We start from the raw sequence: 15,113 nt of genomic DNA on the forward strand, positions 1-15,113 counted from the left end.
AAAAAAAAAAAAGCCTATTGAATAGGGACTTGGATAAATACATTTTCCCTCAAAAAGAGTATTTTCTGGATATTCTACACTGGTTATAAGAGGGCAACTCTAGATTTCTATTTGCTCTCCTGTGTGCTGGTGAAAAGTCCATTGTGTTAAGTCTTGAATTAAAATGTTATATAACTGGAAAGAGACTAGATGAACAAAAGAAAAAATCAGTATTGAACTCAAAGAGATAATAATGTTCTAGCTGACAGCCTGGTGACTCGAAGGCTGAGGAGAGAAGGCACAGACGTTAAGACCACTGGAACAACTGTAGGTTGGCCCCCCTTGCTGAGTCTGTGAGCCCATCTTTCCAGCAGGAAGTGGCTCCTGAGTCTGGTCTGGCCAACACAGAGGGGGCACCCGGGGCTCTGTCACACTGCCGTCGCCACTACTGCAGTACGACAACTCATGCAGTGGTTCTGACAGAATGAAGAACACGTTTGGTTTTTTTTTTTATGTCTTTGACTGAAAATAGTAAAAAAAAAAAGTAGCAAGAATTTATGAGTTTTCTGCGTAGATCTGTAATAAAAGTTAGCCAGAAGAGGAAAAATAAACCATTAACCAAAGAAGCACAAGGACACAAATGACAGTGATGAGAAGAGGAAACACTTCACTTGTATAATAAAAGCAGGACACAGATATTTCCCTCTTTTGTGATGAAGACATGTAATTAAAAACAATGTAAATTTTGGCAGAGTATTTTTATTAGTAGCTATTCTCACCCAATGTTGGCAAGTGTTGGGGAGAACCCTCGTTCGTGCCACTTTAGCATATAATTCCTAAACATTTCACAAGTCAGTTTCTGGAAATCTCCTGTTCTTCCTGATTTCCCCTTTCGTTGTTTATGAGTATTCTACCAGGGGTTCTAGGATGACAAAACCCGTTTGGCTGCCACAGGTTACCACAATAGGAGAGCTCCTTGGTCACATGAAAGACCAAACCCTGATTAGGAGCTTGGAATTTTCAGCCCCTTCTCTCTCCCTCCAGAGAGGGAAGAGGGGTTGAAGATAGAATTAATAATTGATCATGCCTATCCGAGGAAGCCTCCAAAAAAATCTCAACTGTATGGGGTCCAGAGAGCTTCCAAGTGGGTGAACACATCCACATAAGGGGAGGTTGATGCACCTCAGCTCTACAGGGACAGACGCTTAGGACCCTCTTGACCTCGCACTATGTATCTCTTCATCTGGCTGTTTATCTGTATCCTTTATGATATCCTTTGACTGGTAAATGTAAATAAATGTTTTCCTGAGTTCCATGAGCTGTTCTATCAAATTAATCAAACCCAAGGAGGGCATCATGGGAACCTAAGATTTATAGCCCTTGGGTCAGAAGCACAGGTGACACCCTAATTCTTTAACACGAAAACTTTAAACACATTTACAGATATAAATGTAGCATGATATCATGTGATATCACCAGTCACTGGCCTATATGTGTAAGCAATGGTGGTATTTCTAATGAAAACAAGGCAACTTTGAAATATTAAACTTAGAAACAGTGTAGTTGTCTCAGAGACTGAATTTTAGAAAATCCATCCACAGGAAACATCTATTATTTTATGGAAATTATCAAATTTTAGAAATACAAATTTTGTATTTCTTATAACAATACAAGTGTTCTTTACTTACACATTTATAACAAGATCTAGCAGCAGCTCTAACTACTGTAATTGAGAAACAGTGAAGAGACGTTACTCTGGGACATACTCAACCATTTTAATGCAGTCTGAAGACATCTGTTTCCTCCTGGTAGCAAAATCATAGCCACCGTCAACACCGCTGTGGCCTATACCTACACTAGTGTTTTAACAGCTTTACTGAGGGTAGCTGATGTAACATAAGGTGTATAACTTGATGAATTCTGACCTGTGTATAAAGGCATAAAGCTACCACTGTGATTAAGATGGAAACATACTTGTTACTTGCCCCCTGCCCCCGTTTCCTCACGCCCTGTGCAATCCACCTGTTCCTCTCTGCCCCTCCCATCCCAGGTAACTACTGAGCTGCTCTAGGCCACTCCAGGTTCATCTGCATTTTCTAGAGCTGTATAGAAATGAAACTGCAGTCTGTACTCTTGTGTCTGGCCACTTTTATTCAGTGTAATTACTTTGAGATCCATCAAGTTGTTGTATGTATTAATAGTTGATTTCTTTTTGATTTAATGGCTGTGCTACAGCTTTTAACCTATTCGCCTAATGACAGCCATGTGGGCCACTCTCAGGTTTTGGTCATTACAGATGAAGCTGCTGTGAACATGGCATCATGTAAGTCTTGTGTGGACATCTGCTTTCCTTTCTCTTAGGTACAGACCTAGGAGCTGAATGGGTCATTATGGCTGGAGACTTTCCTTTAAATGCAGGTGACTATCTCTTAATAATAAATAATGTATTTAATTAAATACAAATTTGGGGGTGAAGTAATAGAATGGGCGGAAACCTTCACTTGTTTCATCACAAAAGTCCCCCAGGTGTACATAAAAGGACAAAGCAGGAAAAACAGCAATATTTTAGTATACGCTTAAAGGTTTTCCATGTGTGTGGTGTAAGACAAGTACTGGGTGGAGATGAATAAGCTAAGATTCTCTCAGTATTATTACTTGCCTTCCAATTTCTTACAGTGTTGCCCTAAGTACCCGTGGTATTAATAGTAATAGCACCTTAACTGATGGGGTAACTGAAAAACCAGAAAACATCATACATTATTTCATTTAACCTTCCAAGGTATTAAGGAAACAAGCATAACAATGTTTGGAAACAGAAGACTGAAAGGTAGACTACTGAGGAAAATAAAAAATAGGGACAGAAAGACGCTAAATTATAAAATCAAAGGAAAGATTACATTAAAACTAGGTACATGACACATTCCTGATTTTTAGTCCAGTGCTATTTATCTGAAATTAATAAAGTTTAGGAAAAAAGGAACCCAACAATATATACAGAACTGGTGTTAAAAATTCCCACAAAGAATGTTTGCTTCTGTGTGCCTACCTATATGCATGCGCACACACAGGAAGGTCTGATGTGACACACGCAAGGTCACGTGAGTGAGGTCTGTGAGGAAGCCGAGGGACTGGAGCTGTGCTAACGCAACGGTTACCAGCCATATGTGCTCATTTAAGTTCCAATTAATTGAAATGGAATAAAATGAAATGCCCAGTTCCTCAGCCACCCCAGCCACAAATTCAAGTGCTCAACAGCCACGTGTGACTAGTGGCTACTGTACTGGACAGAGCAGATACGGAACCTTTGAACCATNGCCGGCAACAGCGTAGGCTGCAGCCCCTGCTGCAGTGGGTTGCCATGGGCTACCGTGTGTAGCCAGCAGCCAGCGTGAGCAGCCAGCAGCCGCCGTGAGCAGCCATCCAGAATCTGGCGACTGATCTGCCTTGCCTGGGAAGAGCGCAAGGATGGTGCCAACTTGGGCCAGTGAAGCAACGTCCTCCACAACTAGAATAAAGAACAAAAGGAGAGCAACTTGTCTGTTCCCCTTCCCCCAATTCCCCAGCGCTGTTCCCATTCCCCAATTCCCCAATAAAAATCTTAAAAAAAAAAAAAGAGCGATTAGGTTGAGTTTTGGAGATTTTACAAGTTGAAGATGGAAGACCAAACTGCATTTTTGCCATATTTTACTGTTTTATTTCCATAAAGGGAAGAACGTGTGTCAAGCTTGTGAAAAGTTGCATAAAGTTTACGGGACAATGCTCTACAGGAACTTCAGTGTCAACAATGGTTCATGAAATTCCGTGCTGGTGATTTTGATCTCAACGATGCTCCTTGGTCAGGTAGGCCCACCGAGGTTGATGACAACAAAATAAAGGCATTGATCGAGTCAAACCCAGGTTACACGACACAAGAGATTGCAGAAACATTGAACGTCCATCATTCAAGCGTTCACGACCACCTGAAGAAGCTGGGATGCGTAAGCAAGCTCAATATTTGGGTTCCACATGAACTCAAAGTAGTTCATTTGACAGTACGTATAAACATCTGCAATATGCTCATTCAACGTGAGAAAAACGGTCCTTTTTTGAAGAGACTGATAACTGGTGATGAGAAGTGGATTGTTTACAACAATGTGGTGTGCAAACAGTCTTGGTCCCAATGTGATGATTCGCCTCAAACAACATCGAAAGCAGACATTCATCACAGGAAAGTTATGCTCTCAGTGTGGTGGAATTTTAAAGGTGTCGTGTTTTTCGAGCTCCTACCAAGGAACCAAACAATCAATTCGAATGTGTACTGTTGGCAATTGGACAGTCTGAATGAATCCATCATCCAAAAACGTCCAGAGCTTGTTAATTGTAAGGGAGTTGTGTTCCATCGTGACAATGCGAGACCACACACGTTTGATCACCTGTCAAAAATTACTGGAGCTTGGATGGGATGTGTTGCCACGCCCACCATACTCGCCTGACCTTGCGCCATCAGACTTCCACTTGTTTAGCTCTCTTCAAAACTCCTTGCGTGGTATAACGTTCAATTCAGATGAGGCTGTAAATCAGCACCGTGTTCAGTTTTTTGCAAATAAAGACAGGTCCTTCTATAAACGAGGAATTATGAAGCTCACTGAAAGATGGCAAAAGGTTATCAAACAAAACGCGCAATACATCATTGACTGATCTTTGTTCTTATTTTTTTAAGATTTTTATTGGGGAATTGGGGGAGGGGAACAGAGCTGGGGAATCAGGGGAAGGGGAACAGACAAGTTGCTGTCGTTTTGTTCTTCAGTCTAGTTGTGAAGGACGTCGCTTCACTGGTCCATATTGGTATTATCATTGCGCTCTTCCCGGCTAAGGCAGTCGCTCNTGAGATGGAACACTAAGCTTTACTTCCCACCATACAATGCTTGCCCAGAATCGCTACCATGGACTCACCTGCAGAGGCTCACTGTGAGGGTTGTGTATGTTGATTATAGGTGAGAAACTGCCATTCACAGGGACTCTGGCCCCAAGGAACGGCCTCAGTCGGTAAGGATTTGGAACTCCAACACCAAATACCTGTTTGAAAGAAGAACAATGAGCAATTTGAGTTGCTTTTATAACTTTTTAATAGTTATAACTGATTGATTTGGGGAACACTGGTGAGTCTTATTTAGAAGAAAAAAATCTTAACTCCCTTTAAAAAGAATATATGTGCAGTTTCTGTATCTGATTTGGCTGCATATTTGATATATATATGTATGTACATATATGCACATTTGGAATGATTTCTATTGTACACTGGAAATTAAAATGATAGCAGTGCTTCATGAAGTCATGGGATAGACAAGAGGAGAAAATAGAGAACCAAAATATTTCCGGCTCCAATTCCTGGAACATGGATCTAGGGCTCAGATGATCTCCCAAATACAAAGCCCAGCCCCACGGCACTCCCACACAGGAGGGAAGGCGCTGGGTTGGCCACACAAGGTGGGTAGTCCCCTGAACGACAAACATTTACTAAGTGCCTGTGATGTGCTCGGTACAAACACACACAGGAGTGAACAAGTGATGGTGAACAAGGCAGACAGTGTGCCCGCTCTCATGCAACGTACGTTCTAGTACGAGGGGCAGACTAGATAACAACAACAACAAAAAGGGTTTCATGAAGTGGGAAATATGATACAGAGTAACTGCTAGGAGGGAGGATGGAATGATCTTTTAGAGAGGGTGGTCAAGGTAGTCTTCTCTGGGATGGTGACATGAGCTTCTCTGGGGAGGTGACATGAGCTGTTGCCACCTGAAAGATGGATGCAGGCAAGGGGACGTGTACAGGCAAATGGCTTGCTTGAAGACCAGGAAGATGAGGAGCACAGTCACGTGAGAGGAGGTCGGAGATCCAATGGGGGTCGGGTCTCAGACCCTTGTTGGTCTACTCTTGGTCAGGAGTTTACATTTTATTCGAGGAGCAATGGGGAAACATAGGAACTTACATGGGGAAGCTGACTAGATCTGATTCATGTTCCAAAGAGATCACTCTGACTACAAAGTGAATGATGGACTGTGGGGGGATTGGAGGAGAGTGAAAGGCCAGTTAGAAGGCCACTGTGTTAATCCAGTGACAGGTGATGACAGCTTAGAGGACAGCAGTGGCAGCGGACAGGAGAGAGAGGCAGACCTGAGATACACTTAGGGGGAAGGCTGCTGGGACTGAGGCTCACTGTGAGAACAGCCTGACCACAACCCTCAGGCAGTCCAGACTGGCTATGACCACCTAGGTCACTGGGGTGCCTCTGTAGAGCAAAGGTCTTCACATGCTTAGGACAATCTTCACATACTCAACAAGTGTAGGTTAAGTGAGTGTCACCACACAGCGCCAGAGTTAGCCATCTATACAGGTCTTCCAAAGGTTACCAATGGCTACTAAACAGCCATTAAAGACCTATTCACATTAAATAAGCACAAGATATGCTTATGACTAAAATGGAATGTTTACTCTGACACTAATTTTCAAAGTACAGGAAGTGTTCTAGGCAATGGAGAAGGACTGTTCAAAAACAAAAGTACGAAAACTATAAAGTAAGACATTTAGACAGTTGAGTTCCATGGGCACAGAGCACAGTGGTTAACAGGGTGGTCTCCACTTACAAAGACATGGGTTTGAATACCTGCTCCTTAACCTACTGGTAGCATGATTTGGGCAAATTATTTAACCTTTCTAAGTTTCACCTTCCTTTCTAAAAGACTGGTAATAACAGTATCTACAACACAGGCAGAAGTGCATGTAAAATATGGAGAATAGTGCCACAAACCATTATTCATAATAATCTTGATAACCTTGATTATGAAAAATCTTTATTCGCAAAACAGTAACTTTCTTTAATAACCTAAACAATAACTGTACATAAAAATAAGTTTATCAAAAAACTTTAAACAATATATTCACTCAGAAAAGCAGACATGTACGTTTTAATCTTGAAACTATTGGGTTGTCAGAAAAGTCACGATGTATTTTTGTTTTTCATTCCAAAAATGCGTCATGACTTTTCCGACAACCCAATATTATTGAGTATGTTTTACAAGTGTCCAAAAAGTTTAAAAAATTGAGTCAGTGTGAAAATGTTTTTTTACTATTCTTTTGCCAATCAATCTTACATAACACTTTAGCTGTGGGTTTAACATCATTTGCTCAGTCTAATTTGAATAGGGATATCGACAGATACAACAGTAGGTGCAAAAATGCTCTAAGTCTAAACTCTTACATTTTTTTATTATTCCTGAGTTTTTGAAGAGAGTTCTTAAAAGGTCAGGGATATGATAGGTCCGGGATAATGACTGTTTTTACAAAATAAACGGTTTAATTCTGGTTCTTACCTGGTAGGTAAATACCCCATGATTAGATGTGTTAATAAATAAAGTATTTTCTACATTTCCTACTACTCTTGCAAGAAAAACTACATCGAATGATGTATTTCCTCCTGGAAGAATTTTCTGAAAAAAAGCAATAAAGAAAGTTAAATAAGTAACCAAAAAAATAAAATCATGCTGACCACAATTAGACAGCTAAAGTTCTCTGAAACAAACAGCTTAGAATCATTTCAATAAACTAGCTTTTCCCTCCTAAAGGATTAAGTTTTAAATCCGCCAAACTATCTTGCAATGGGAAATAATAAAAAGATGTCTTCACATTGGATGTTTACCGTCATGTGTCTTTGTCAATCACCAACCTAAAACCACACCTGGGCTCCCAGGATTCTGCTCCTTCAACAATCGCTGCGCTGGAGTGAAGTGCCTAATTACAGGCTGTTTGACCATCACACACTCAAGCAGGAGTGGCTGAAGCTGAACCTTCTACACGTATGTACTATGCTACTGAGCAGCAACTGACTGTTCCAAAGAGAAATAAGCCCATACCTCAACCCCTTAACCCCTGTCACTTATTCATGCAAGGCACAAAATGCACAAGCAACTTACATTAGGAAAGAAGGCAGGGGTGACAGTATGTGCAAGAACTCACTCTTGTTATGTTGTGCAAACTGAGAATGTCAGTGTAGTTAGCAAAATAAAATTCTACTGCAACAAAACTGTTGCTTGAGAGTTCGAGAACTGCTCGAGAGTTCAAGAGACTGCAATTTGCAGTTCTGTCTGCAATGAATCCTTCAAATGCATTTCATATGTAAAGTCATAAACCGCTCTCATTCTGCCTTTATGGCTGTAACTCTAAAACAGCCCCCAAAGTGTAGCTCAAAATACATGGCATTGAGACTCTGCCTTCACCTTAGGATGTAGAAAGCTGGAAAGAGCATTTCTCCTGCATTATCAACAACAAAATAAGTTTTCTTGAACCCAGCACTAAGTTTGTGTATCAACGAGCCCCAAATCTAGGGTGAGATAAGCATCTCCAAGGAGAGATGGGCTGTGAGTACTGGCTCACCCACAGCAGAGAATCGGAAGATGAGGCTACCACACAGGACAGTAAAATGAATTCAGCTAAAACTCTGAAACACTGCTAAAGGCCGAGTGTGTGTTAAAATGCGAGGACAGTCTCGGAAGCTGTAGATACTGCATGTGGGTCACACCTGAGCCAAAAATCAGTGATAGGGACATATATGGTAAATCCCTGAGTAGTTTGAAATGAAACCCCACCTTCTAAAGAACCCATTGCTTAAAGAAGTAGTCACAGGGAAATTATAAAATACTTTGAATCAACTGGAAATGAAAACACAACATATCAAAATTTGTTGGCTGCAACTGAAGCACTGCTTGGAGGAAAATTCACAGTATTTCATGCTTATTTTGAAAACAGATGTCTCAAATCAATAACCTATGTTTCCACCTTAAAAAACCACAAAGGGTAAATTAAACCCAAAATACACGTTTCCACCTTAAAAAACCACAAAGGGTAAATTAAACCCAAAATACACAAAAGGAAGAAAATAACACAAAAGAGCAGAAATGAAATACAAAACAGAAAAAATAGAGAAAAATCAATAGAACCAAAAGTTAATGCTTCAAAAAGGTCCATAAAACTTATAAAACCCTAGATAGAATGACCGAGAATAAACAGGAAGACAAAAATATACGAAATTGAAATGTGGACATTATATGCCCTTTACACGTAAAAAGGATGACAAAGGAATATTACAAATAACTCTATGCCCATAAATTTAATAACTAGAAGAAATGGACACTTCTCTAAAAACCACAATCTGCCAGACCTCACTCAACACAAAATAGATAACCATAACAGTCCTCATCCTTTAAAGAAATTTGTAGTTAAAAAAATCTTCCCATAGGGGCTGGGCCGAGTGGCTCGCTGGTTAGGAGTTTGCTTGGGACGCCAGAGGGCCCCGGTTCGGATCCCACATGAGAGCCAGTGACACCGCCCTCTACAGCTATGATGCTGAACAACAGCTCAACTTGGAGCTGGGCTACCTTGAGTCGCTGGTAGGCTGCAACCCCTGCTGCAGTGGGTTGCCATGGGCTACCGTGTGTAGCCAGCAGCCAGCTGAGCGGCCAGCAAGCAGCCTGAGACTGATCTGCCTCGCCCGGAAAGAGCGCAATGATGGTGCCAACTTGGGCCAGTGAAGCACGTCCTCCACAACTAGACTGAAGAACAAAACAACAGCAATTTGTTTGTTCCCCTTCCCCCAATTCCCCAATAAAAATGTTAAAAAAAAAAAAGAGAAGGTAAATAATAGGGCAAATATCACTGATGAACACAGATGTAAAAACTGTCAACAAAATATTAGCAAACCAAATTCAGCAATACATTAAAAAGGTCATACATCATGATCAAGTGGGATTTATCCTAGGAATGCAGGTTGGTGCAATATCCACAAATCAATCAATGTGACACACCACATAAACAAAACGAAGGATAAAAATCATATGATCATATATCTCAATATATGCAGAAAAAGCATTTGAAAAAATTCTGCATCCATTTGTGATAAAAACTCTCAACAAACTGGGAATAGAGGGAACATACTTGAAAATAATAAAAGCCATATATGACAAACTCACAGCTAACATCACACTCAACAGTAAAAAGCTAAGGTTTTTCTCTAAGATCAGGAACAAGACAAGGATGTTCACTCTCACCACTTTTATTCAACATAGTATAGGAAGTCCTAGCCACAGCATTCAGACAAGAAAAAGACATAAAGGGCATCCAAACCGGGAAGGAAGAGGTAAAACTGTCATTATTTGCAGATGACATGATACTATGTATAGATAAAGACTCCACCAAAAAACTATTAGAACTAATAAGTGAATTTGGTAAAGTTATAGGATAGAAAATTAATATACAGAAATCTGACACATTTCTATACTAATATGATCAAAAGGAGAAACTGAGAAAACAATTCCATTTACATGTATATCAAAAAGAATAAAATACCCAGGAATAAAATAAACAAATGACGTAAAATACCTGTACTCAGAAAACTGTAAGACACTGATTAAAGAAACTGAAGGAGACACAAATAAATGGATGGGTATACTGTGCTCATGCATTGGAAGAATATTGTTAAAATGTTGGGGCCGGCCGAGTGGTGCGATGGTTAAGAACTGGCTTGGGACGCCAGAGGGCCCCGGTTCGGATCCCACATATGAGGGCCAGTGACACTGCCCTCCACAGCTAAGAAGCTGAGCTACAGCTTGACCTGGAGCTGGGCTGCCGAGAGTCACCGGCGACGGCGCAGGCTGCAGCTCCTGTGGCAGTGGGTTGCCATGGGCTACCGTATGTAGCCAGCAGCCAGCGTGAGCGGCCACCAACCGCAGTGAGCGGCCGTCCAGAAGACGGCGACTGATCTGCCTCGCCCGGGAAGAGCGCAATGATAGTGCCAACTTGGGCCAGTGAAGCAACGTCCTCCACAACTAGACTGAAGAACAAAAGTACAGCAACTTGTCTGTTTCCCTTCCCCCAATTCCCCAGCAGTGTTCCCCTTCCCCCAATTCCCCAGCACTGTTCCCATCCCCCCAATTTCCCAATAAAAATCTTAAAAAAAAAAAATGTCTATTCTACCCAAAGTGATCTACATATTTAATATAATCCCTATCAAAATACCAGCGGCATTTTTCAATGAACTGGAATAAAGAAACCTAAAATTTATATGGAACCACAAGAGATCCCAAATAGCCAAAGCAATACTGAGAAAGAAGAACAAAGTTGGAGGTATCACGCTACTTGATATCAAACTATACTACAAGGCTATAGTAATCAAAACAGCATTGCACTGGCATAAAAACAGACACATAGATAAATGGCACAGAATAGAAAGCCCAGAAATAAACCCATGTCTACATGATGAATTAACCTATGACAAAGGAGGCAAGAATATACAATGGGGCAAAGATAGTCTTCAATAAATGGTGTTGGGAAACCTGGACAGATAAGATGCAAAAAATTGAAACTGGACTACCTTCTTACACCATATACACGAATGAATTAAAAATGGATTAAATACTTAAATGTAAGACTCAAAACCATAAAACTCCTAGAAGAAAACATAGACAGTAAACTCTGACATTTCTCTTAGTAATATATTATTTGATATGTCTCCTCAGGAGAGGGAAACAAAAAATAAGCAAAATAGGACTACAAACTAAAAAGTTTTTGCAGAGCAAAGGAAACCATCAACAAAACAAAAGGGCAACCTACTGAATGGGACAGGATATTTGCAAATGATATATCCAATAAGGGGTTAATATCCAAAATATACAAAGAACTCACACAACTTAAAATATACAAAGAACTCATATAACACAACATCAAAAAAACAAAACAAATCCCGCCCCCCCCACCCCCACAAAGCCAAAACCACCAAATAATCCAATTAACAAATGGGCAGAGGACCTGAACAGACATTTCTCCAAAGAGGACATACCGATGGCCAACAGATTTATGAAAAGATGCTCAACGTCACTAATCATCAGGGAAATGCAAATAAAAACCGTAATAAGATTATCACCTCACACCTGTCAGAATGGCATCATCAATAAATAAAAAACAACAAGTGGTCCAGCCAAGTGGCTCAGTTGGTTGAGTTAACTTAAGAGCGCGAGCTCTGAGCAACAGGGCCGCCGGTTTGATTCCCACCATGGGCCAGTGACTTGTGCCTGAGCTGAGCTGTTGCTAAGCAGACAACAGGTGGCAGGATGGCTCAGCTGGTGTAACAACAAGACTGCCTGTTCGATGGTGGGCTATGCCCACCCACAACTAAGACTGAACTTGGCACCTTGAGCTGAGCTGCCACCTGGAACTCAGTGAACAGAGCATGCGTTCTTAACAACAAGGCTGCTGGTTCGACTCCTGCATGGGATGGTGGCTACGCCCACCCGCAACTAAGATTGAATACAGCACTTTGAGCTTAGAGGCCACAAGCTGCCGACGGGCAGCAAGATGGCAACTGGTGCCCTCCACAACTAAGACTGAAGAAGAACAACTTGGCTGGTCCCCTTCCCCAATTCCCCAACACTGTTCCCCTCTCCCAATTCCCCAATATAAATCTTAAATAAAAAACAAACAAACAAGTGTTGTTGAGGATGGGGAGAAAAGGGAATCCTCGTGCACTGTTGGTGGGATTGCAAATTGGTGCAGCTGCTATGGAAAACAGTGTGGAGGTTTCTCAAAAAAAAAAAAAAAACCCCGCAAAAAATACCCCCCAAAACCTAAAAAACCAGAACTACCTTATGACCCAGAAATTCTACTTCTGGGTATTTTTCCAAATAAATCCAAAACACTAATTCAAAAAGATATATGCATCCCTATGTTCAGTGCTGCATTATTTACAATAGTCAAGATATGGAAGCAACCTAGGTGTCCATTGATAGGTGAATGGATAAAGAGATGTGGTGTGTATGTGTGTATACAAACTCTTACATATAAACACAATGAAGTACTATTCAGCCATAAAAGAAAAATCTTGCCATTGGTGACAACATAAATGAATGTAGAGGGTATTATGCTAAGTGAAATAAGTCAGTCAGAGAAACACAAATACCGCATGATTTCACTTATATGTAGAATCTGAAAAACAAAACAAACAAAACACAAACAAACTCATAGATACAGAAAACAAATTGATGGTTGTTTGATGGGAGTGTTACCGGCCAAGTGAGTAGCCCTCCTCCCACCCCCACTACTGAGAAACTTTTACGTTTTCTTTCCTATAGAAATGTGAAGTATAGAAATGTTAAGTCTCCTCCCTAGTTTCTTAGTTCCTTAGCTCTTGGCTTTGGTTACTTCTCTAACCAGTTTGTGAATCCTAAACTAAAGACACCCCCCCGCCCCCCGCTTCTTAATTGCTTTGTAAATCAGTTTCTGAATCCTAAACGGTAGATTGTAGAGCTGACAGATTTATTAAAATCTATTTTCCCTCATTCAAGGGTCTTAGGGATACAGATGATACCCCAGCCAGATTGCCAGTCACAAACAAAGCCAACACGGTCTTCCAGGTGGAGCTCAAGACCCCTTCCTCTCATCTGAGATCAGATAGGGTGAGAGTTCCATGAATCCCCCAATAGGCAAGAACAACTCTACGTCCCTGCCCAACAGGAAGCAGAGACAGAAGAGACCTCCTGTCCCTCAACTTATCATAGAGATTTTATGGGAATCACGTCTCTCAAGGGGAAAACAAGGCAGGCAGTTAGAGGAAGGCATTGGGTCTCTGCATTCCTGCATGTCCCATAGAATGTGGCAGCCTGGGTGACCTCCCCTCTCCACCCAAAACTTCTTTTCATTGTAACTATCTACCCCTAAAACAAATGGATACAAAATATCCAACTAGATCAGACCAGTCACTCGCACCTGCGTAGTACCACTTGTCAATTACCGATGCCAATCAAGTGGCCCCACGCCCATAGGGGAACAGCCCATTCTAGAGAAAGGGGATAAAAACTCCAAGTCCTGGGAAGTCCGCCCTTTTGGACGCCTTCCCCCCTTTTGACTGCTTTTCCCCTTTTTGACTGCTTCTTCCCTTTTTGAACTCCTTCCTCCCTTTTTTGAGCCTTTTGAGCCTCGCCTTTGTGCGTGGCCCGTCAAAACTCTTTGGAATGTAATTTCTCTTCTAATAATGGGCCCTTGAGCCATTCTCTACTGCTTGGGCCTACTTCTACTTCTTTGAAATGTGCTATCTCTTCGAATAAACTTTTTCTTCAGTTACGTTACTCTGGCATCTCGTTCAATTCTTTGCTCGAGTTGCCAAGGACCTGGACTTTGCGCTGACAAAGGCCCACTCCCCGACAACAGGAGGAGGGGTGGGAGACTGGGTGAATAAGGTGAAGGGATTAAGAAGTACAAACTTCCAGTTATAAAAACAGCCATGAGGATATAAAGTATAGCATAGGGAATATAGTCGATAATAATGGGTATATCTATGTATAGTGTCAGACAGGCAGTACACTTATCTTGGTGAACATTTTGTGAAGTATATAAATGTCTAATCACTATGTTGTATACCTGAAACTAATATAATATGGTATGTCAAGGATAATTAAAAATAAATTTAAAAAAGGATTTTTTTCTATGAGTACCACAAAAAATTAAAATTTTTATTATCAAGGGGGCCGGCCGAGTGGCTCATTGGTTAAGAGTTGGCTTGGGAGCGCGAGCTCTGAGCAGCAGGGCTGCTGGTTCGGATCCCACATGGGCCAGTGACGCTGCGCCCTCTACAGCTAAGATGGTGAACAACAGCTCGACCTGGAGCTGGGCTGCCGTGAGTCGCCGGCAATGGCATAGGCTGCAGTGGGGCTACTGTGAACAGCCGGCCGCTGGCATGAGCTGCCGTGAGCCACCGTCCAATAGCCGGCGACTGATCTGCCTCAGCCAGGAAGAGCAAATGATCACAATACCAACATGGGCCAGTGAAGCGGCATCCTCCACAACCAGATTCAAGAACCAAAGAACAGCAACTTGTCTGTTCCCCTTCCCCGATTCTCCAATGAAATCTTAAAAAATATTTTTATTATCAAAATTAATATGTTGACACATATATATACATATAAAATACCTGGGGCCGGCTGAGTGGCATGTTGGTTAAGAGTTGGCTTGGGACGCCAGCTCTGAGCAGCAGGGCCCTGGTTTGGATCCCACATGAGGGCCAGTGATGCTGCGCTCTCTATAGCTAAGATGGTGAACAACAGCTCGACCTGGA

The 15,113-nt window shown here is 41.6% G+C and overlaps 1 protein-coding gene across 2 annotated transcripts in view; it reads right to left on the reverse strand.

Annotated features, from left to right (window-relative positions):
* Positions 1-15,113, reverse strand: part of TMEM131 (transmembrane protein 131) — a 206,234-nt gene that overhangs the window by 91,487 nt on the left and 99,634 nt on the right. For both annotated transcript variants that reach the window (XM_019660042.1, XM_019660041.1), the window contains exons 6-7: positions 7,330-7,446; positions 4,912-5,034 (exon numbers count right to left, since the gene is read on the reverse strand). In XM_019660042.1, the coding sequence (XP_019515587.1) occupies positions 4,912-5,034; positions 7,330-7,446 (240 nt within the window). The remainder of the gene's footprint in view (positions 1-4,911; positions 5,035-7,329; positions 7,447-15,113) is intronic.

This window comes from Hipposideros armiger, unplaced genomic scaffold (genome assembly GCF_001890085.2).
Source record: "Hipposideros armiger isolate ML-2016 unplaced genomic scaffold, ASM189008v1 scaffold_310, whole genome shotgun sequence".
Taxonomy (NCBI): domain Eukaryota; kingdom Metazoa; phylum Chordata; class Mammalia; order Chiroptera; family Hipposideridae; genus Hipposideros; species Hipposideros armiger.